General features: G+C 42.8%; 2 protein-coding genes across 3 annotated transcripts in view; one reads left to right on the forward strand and one right to left on the reverse strand.

Moving 5' to 3' along the window:
* The window catches only part of LOC113569406 (NACHT, LRR and PYD domains-containing protein 3-like), a 429,360-nt gene that overhangs the window by 177,404 nt on the left and 244,373 nt on the right, over positions 1-7,583 (reverse strand). The gene's annotated exons all lie outside the window — the stretch shown is intronic.
* LOC145657035 (uncharacterized) lies at positions 1,511-7,540 on the forward strand. Its single transcript, XM_081711331.1, has 5 exons — positions 1,511-1,606; positions 4,763-4,847; positions 5,027-5,133; positions 5,925-6,038; positions 7,361-7,540. Exons 2-5 carry the CDS (start codon positions 4,821-4,823, stop codon positions 7,476-7,478), a joined length of 366 nt encoding a protein of 121 aa, XP_081567457.1. The 5' UTR covers positions 1,511-1,606; positions 4,763-4,820; the 3' UTR covers positions 7,479-7,540.

Raw genomic sequence — 7,583 nt, forward strand, 5'->3', positions numbered from 1 at the left:
GTCAGGAGTTGAAGAATTTCATCTGAGGAGAGAGGAGAAAAAGAAGTCAGAGTGGTAGATGCCGGGGAATGCACATTGGTTGGAGGAGTGAGAGCAGAGGAAAAGGACTGGCGGATTGCTGCAACCTTCTCCTCAAAGAAGGTGATAAAATCCTCTGGAGTAAGAGATGAGGAAGGAGGGGGAGGATTAAGTAGAGAAGAAAAAATAGTGAAGCGCTTGCATGGATCAGATGCTGATGATTCGAATTTCTCTCTGTAGTAGGATGACTTTGCAGATGTTACTTCCAGTGAGAACTTGGAACAGAGAGACTTGTATGAGCTAAGATCTGAATCTACGTGAGATTTCCTCCACCACCTTTCTGTAGTCCTTAGTTCTCTTCTGTGGCACTGAAGTGTTTCTGTTAGCCAGGGGGCAGGTGGGGAAGACTTAGCAGGTCTAGGAGAGAGGGCACAGAAGATTCGCTGATGAGTGTAGAAATTAAAGTATTTGTAACTGTATCCAAAGAGAGAGAGGATAGAGAGTCAGGGTGAGGAAGGGTGGACAAAATAGTAGAAGTAAGGGAAGAGGACTTTTTACGCCATTTTAAACTGACATACAAACAGTTTTATTTTTCTCTCTTGTAAAATATGCTGCAAAAACTGTAAACCATAAAAAATAGAGAAAAATAACACCGTACTTTGTGACATAAAACTTTCAAAATGCCGCTTTTTTCCCGCCATTTTACAAACAAAACGCGTTTCGTTTGAGGTGAATTTTGACCACTTTGGCTTTCCATATTCGTAACACAATCGTAGTTAGCTCACTTAATATTTTATTCCAGTTTTCATATGATGAGGAACCTGTGTTTGGTTCCTTCTTCTAATGGAACAGCACTGCCAGTAATGCAGTTGTTATGTATTCTTACCGTTGTCTTGTATCTTTATCTCCTCTGCATGGCATTTATTTAATATAAAATGTCAATGATCAACTGTCATGTAACCTGCAACGCTAATACACATTTACTGTTAGGCGGTGTTCTTCACACCATGTAGTTTTCTGATACAGGTTTACCAAATACAGGTAAACAAATTGTTCCACAATACTTGAAACAAACAAACAAACACACACACACACAGCATTCAGCCATTAAGAAGATTCTTTATTTGTCATATGCACAACAGGCTATGGACGTCCACACACTTACATGCTTATTGTGAGGCTGATTATCTAAATTACAATCATCTGTAAGTTAGATCTACAAAGTGGTTTGTTAAATTCCGACCTGTTTCAATGTGCCGACATAGTGGAGATTTACTCAGCCGTAAAACAAGTCCGTGTAGGAGGGACTGTGAATCCATTGGCTGTATAGACTACTGTACGATTGGCTGCAGCAAAATGATGGACAGCTAACTTTGCCTGCTGATTGGCTTAATGAAAATTACTGTTATAAAAACTCGGTTGTGTAATTGTCTTCAGTCGAAAATGTTTGACATGTGCTCCGCCCTCCACTTACCCACAGGTGTTCCTGTAGTCTCACCTTTCTCAAGAAAACGCAAGTATTTTCTGAACAGTCGCCGTTGTTGAAGGTTGAGCGGGTTGACGATACTGTGAAATATTTTAAACGCGTGTAAGTTCATTCTATTTGTAAAAATGCGATGTCGGTGCAGTTTAAATAACGTGTTTTGTAAGTACATAGTTCTGTGTTTAGGTTAATTCGTAGGTCAACCCAAAGGTGGATTAAATGTAAAGATTAAAGTCCTGGTGAAGTTACGCAAATAAAATGGCTAACGCCCAGTATGATAGCATTGCTATATTTAAAATAATTTAAAGGGGCCAGATATATATTGTCAGATATTGTAAAACTCGATTTCAAGTCTTAGTTAGTCAATGATATTTCCAAATGCTCCCAGTTGAAATTCCTCTGGCCTAAACTCAAAGTTGCTGCTGTAACGTCTGTTTTTTTACAGTTAGTTTTCTGTTCAGTTTCAGCCGTTTTTTAGTGTTGTCCAAATCCTCAGTGGACAGTTCAGATCCCCTGTATAGTTAATTATCTGTATTATTAACTATAGTTTGGGATCGGACGGTCAATACTGACGTTTCTACGCTTGTTTCGAGTTTCTGAAACGCAGCGTTTTGAAACACTGATCCGAAGTGTGGATAGAAACAGCCATGTCACGTGACCACGGCTAAACGAAGCTTGTGTTTCTACAGGTGTCATACAGAACCTGCCGCGCCTGTCTTTGACTGACGGTGTCTGAAACAAATCTGATCACGCATCTGTCTCAGTCACAAACTCTATGAATGCTTATAAGTCAACAAAACACACCCAAACTTTGAGGGTTTTGTGAGGAGAGAGAAGTTGAGAAATGGAGAGATTCAGTGTTGGGCCATATTGAGTGATAGGCTAGTGAGAGACATCTAGTGAGCAGTAGGTAGGATAGATATAGTGACATTAATATATAGAAAGTGTATGTAGAGAGAGATCCTCTGGTTTACTGACAGGAGTGATGTGCTGTACATCCACAAATTTATATAATGGTAAAAACACCTGTGCATGACAGCAAAAAGTGTACTATGTGAATTAAACTTTTCCAAGACTGATGAATTTGGGAAGAGAAGAAGCCCCAAAAACAGGACAACAACTAATATTTTATAATATAAATAATAATAATAATAATAATAATAATAATAATAATAATAATAATAAATATATATTAATAAATATAATGTGAGACATTGTTCCTTTATTTTACTTTATTGATCTTAATTATCTATAATCATAATTATCTACTTTCACAACACTTCCTTCTGCCGTAGATGAAACGTTCCACACAGAAAATTCAGTAAATAGGTCTGCACTTCATAGACTACAGAGTACATATGAACCCACAGATCCCATGTGATTATTTCTCCCAGTAAACATATTGGCCTTTTGTTAATAAATTATTTCCAAATGTCATGATTTATTCATGAAACTGAAAATTTGAATTTGAAATGCCTTACAGAACACAACAGAAAAGAGAAACATTTATTGAAACACACTGTTGATTACAATCTCAACTTGCTCTATCTGACAATCTTTTTTCTTTGATTGTTGTACGGTAATTTCTCTGAAATATTTAAAAATAATTTGTATCGATAACCTGGCATAACCCACCTGAATAATATCTAGGCTAAGTAGCTTGTTGTTTCACAGAATAGCATTACCAAGATGTTAGCAAAAGTGGCTAGTAGGTGTCACTGAGGAAATGAGTGTTGGGTTGTTTTTTAAACAACCACCTGCAGTGCACCATAAATGTAGTGAATAACTGATGTACACTGATTAAGGGACTGTGATGTTTGGTGGGCAGTTGTAGCTCAGTGGATAAGGTACTTGTAATTGGAAGGTTGCTGGTTCAACCCCACCACTGCCCAGTTTCCACTGTTGGGTATCTGATCAAGATCCTTAACCTCAGTTGCTCAAGTTGCTCAGTCATAATTGTAAATTCTTTTGGATAAATGCATCAGCTAAATTCCATAAATGTTGTAAGGTTCAGTATCACTATTTCAGCTGAACCCATCAGTGACAAAATGTTAACGAAACAGAATAAACAAATCTTGTGCTGAAGAAATAAGCATTACAGGACTTCAATCAGTAATTTTTTACTGTTAAAATGGGAACATGGACATAGCTGTAGAGCTAGGTATTATTAAAGTCACAACATAACACAACTCAAACTATAAATTATCACTGAAGTGCCTTACTTATATATTGTGATTGCATCGCTGGCCTACTTTGTTCCAGAGAGTTTCCGTGATGAAAGGTCATAGTTTTATATTTCTATCACAGACTAGTGTTGATAGATTCTGTTTGTTGTCTGATTAATATACCCTACGTAGTGTTTTATATAGACCCGTCTGTGTGGGGGAATGTGAGTCAGTGAGTAGACCATTACAGACACAGCCCGGGTTTATATTTGACTCATTGTCTTTGGGGTGTGTGTGTGTGTGTGTGTGTGTGTCTCTCAGAAATGATGCGGTTGCTCCTCTTCCTGTTGTGCATGTTGGACCTTTACAGTGTTGATTTGCACCTCTCGAATTTTGTGGAGAGTCATATGTGATTAGTGTCAGACTGTCATTCTCTGATTTTTTTAGGGGTTATTGTTGGCCCTGCATTGCCACCTACAGTTCTGGAGAAGACTGCATGGATAAACGCACTTGTATAAATACATCTCAACTCTCCACAGATTTACATGCCATACGCATCACTAGTATAATACATGTGCTGTCGACAGCTTAATACACCATAAGCAGTGAAGGTCTTTAAATCAAGTACATTTAAGTTGATAATTCAATGTAAATATGATGATGATTTTACACTTGAATTTCTTTGTCATTGGGTGTGTTAAGTACTGGTTGTGCTGGATATTTGGGGTTATTTGATGCTTTAGAAGTTGATGGTCAAGTTGCCTGTGCTTTAAAACAGAGTGCACATATACGAGCCATTTTGGTGTATATATATATATATATATATATATATATATATATATATATATATATATATATATATATATATATATATATATATATATATATATATATGAGAGAGTGTGTAACATATGTTCTCGTCCACGTGTTGCTTACATATTTTATTTTAGATATCTGTATTTTTATATCTTTTTTTTTTTTTTTACTTCATGTTTCAAGTTTGACATCATACTTTTTATTTTTTAATATGTTGATGTGAGTTTTATCGGGCATTGATTCAGTGTTGATTCACTCTGTGTGTATGAACTATTGACAGCGAGCAGAGAGCAGCATCTCCAGTGTCCAGCTGTGTGTGTGTGAAGAGGAACAACTCCATGATGTGTGTGGTTGCTGAAGGGCAGGTGTGTGTGTGTGTGGTTGCTGAAGGGCAGGTGTGTGTGTGTGTGTGGTTGCTGAAGGGCAGGTGTTTCTAATCAAGTGTCCATTGAGTGCAGGTACCAGGTGGAGTTGATTGGGTAAGAATGTTGTGGCTGTAATTGATTGTTCCATAATGTGATTTTTTTTTTTCACTATTCATCAGGAGGGGGAGCCAGAGAGCAGCAATTCCAGCTGTGTGTCTATGAAGAGTGATGGGTCCATGGATTATCCTCCTGACCTCAAAAGTGGACCTGTGACCTCAATCCTACGGTGAGCGACACATTACACCCTCAGGTTGTTTCCTAAGTGGGGTGGATTTGTTCCTCCAAGTGTGTGAGGGAGTGATGTTCCCCCCAATATTACAACAATCATACCCAAGTAAACAATATCACCATTCTACAGGTCAAACTAATAAGAGGGGTTCACCACAGGTGTGTTTTAGTTTTAGGAGAAAAGGAGTGTGGTATGTTTGTATGGCTGACAGACAGGTGTGTGTGTGTGGGTGCTGAAGGGCAGGTGTGTGTGTGTGGGTGCTGAAGGGCAGGTGTGTGTGTGTGGGTGCTGAAGGGCAGGTGTGTGTGTGTGGGTGCTGAAGGGCAGGTGTGTGTGTGTGGGTGCTGAAGGGCAGGTGTGTGTGTGTGGGTGCTGAAGGGCAGGTGTGTGTGTGTGGGTGCTGAAGGGCAGGTGTGTGTGTGTGGGTGCTGAAGGGCAGGTGTGTGTGTGTGGGTGCTGAAGGGCAGGTGTGTGTGTGTGGGTGCTGAAGGGCAGGTGTGTGTGTGTGGGTGCTGAAGGGCAGGTGTGTGTGTGTGGGTGCTGAAGGGCAGGTGTGTGTGTGTGGGTGCTGAAGGGCAGGTGTGTGTGTGTGGGTGCTGAAGGGCAGGTGTGTGTGTGTGTGTGGGTGCTGAAGGGCAGGTGTGTGTGTGTGTGTGGGTGCTGAAGGGCAGGTGTTTCTAATCAAGTGTCCAGTGAGTGCAGTTACCAGGTGGAGTTCATTGGGTAAGAATGTTGTGGCTGTAATTGATTGTTCCATAATGTGATTTTTTTTTTTCACTATTCATCAGGAGGGGGAGCCAGAGAGCAGCAATTCTAGCACCCAGCTGTTTGTCTATGAAGAGTGATGGGTCCATGGATTATCCTCCTGACCTCAAAAGTGGACCTGTGACCTCAGTCCTACGGTGAGTGACACATTACACACTCAGATTGTTTCCTAAGTGGGGTGGATTTGTTCCTCCAAGTGTGTGAGGGAGTGATGTTCCCCCCAATATTACAACAATCATACCCAAGTAAACAATATCACCATTCTACAGGTCAAACTAATAAGAGGGGTTCACCACAGGTGTGTTTTAGTTTTAGGAGAAAAAGAGTGTGGTATGTTTGTATGGCTGACGGACAGGTGTGTGTGGGTGTGGTTGCTGAAGGGCAGGAGGGTGTGTGGGTGTGGTTGCTGAAGGGCAGGAGGGTGTGTGGGTGTGGTTGCTGAAGGGCAGGAGGGTGTGTGGGTGTGGTTGCTGAAGGGCAGGAGGGTGTGTGGGTGTGGTTGCTGAAGGGCAGGAGGGTGTGTGGGTGTGGTTGCTGAAGGGCAGGAGGGTGTGTGGGTGTGGTTGCTGAAGGGCAGGAGGGTGTGTGGGTGTGGTTGCTGAAGGGCAGGAGGGTGTGTGGGTGTGTGTAAGGGCTGGTGTGTGTGTGTGGGTGGGTGCAGAAGGGCATGTGTGTGTGGGTGCAGAAGGGCATGTGGGTGTGGTTGCTGAAGGGCAGGTGTGTGTTTGTGGGTGTGGTTGCTGAAGGGCAGGTGTGTGTGTGTGGGTGTGGTTGCTGAAGGGCAGGGTGGTGTGTGGGTGTGGTTGCTGAAGGGCAGGGCTGGTGTGTGGGGGTGTGGTTGCTGAAGGGCAGGGCTGGTGTGTGGGGGTGTGGTTGCTGAAGGGCAGGGGTGGTGTGTGGGGGTGTGGTTGCTGAAGGGCATGTGGGTGTGGTTGCTGAAGGGCAGGTGTGTGTGCGGGGTTGCTGAAGGGCAGGGTGGTGTGTGGGTGTGGTTGCTGAAGGGCAGGGTGGTGTGTGGGTGTGGTTGCTGAAGGGCAGGGTGGTGTGTGGGTGTGGTTGCTGAAGGGCAGGGTGGTGTGTGGGGGTGTGGTTGCTGAAGGGCAGGGGTGGTGTGTGGGGGTGTGGTTGATGAAGGGCAGGGGTGGTGTGTGGGGGTGTGTTTCTTGTTGCAGGAGGGTGTGTGGGTGTGTTTCTTGTTGCAGGAGGGTGTGTGGTTGCTGAAGGGCAGGTGTGTGTGTGTGTGTGTGTGTGTGGTTGCTGAAGGTTAGGGGTGTGTGTGTGGTTGCTGAAGGGCAGGTCTGTGTGTGTGTGTGTGTGTGTGTGTGTGGTTGCTGAAGGGCAGGTGTTTCTAATCAAGTGTCCATTGAGTGCAGGTACCAGGTAGAGTTGATTGGGTAAGAATGTTGTGGCTGTAATTGATTGTTCCATAATGTGATTTTTTTTTTTCACTATTCATCAGGAGGGGGAGCCAGAGAGCAGCAATTCCAGCACCCAGCTGTGTGTCTATGAAGAGTGATGGGTCCATGGATTATCCTCCTGACCTCAAAAGTGGACCTGTGACCTCAGTCCTACGGTGAGTGACACATTACACACTCAGATTGTTTCCTAAGTGGGGTGGATTTGTTCCTCCAAGTGTGTGAGGGGGTGATGTTCCCCCCCAATATTACAACAATCATACCCAA

This window comes from Electrophorus electricus, chromosome 1, assembly GCF_041902795.1.
Source record: "Electrophorus electricus isolate QZ-2024a chromosome 1, ASM4190279v1, whole genome shotgun sequence".
NCBI lineage: Eukaryota > Metazoa > Chordata > Actinopteri > Gymnotiformes > Gymnotidae > Electrophorus > Electrophorus electricus.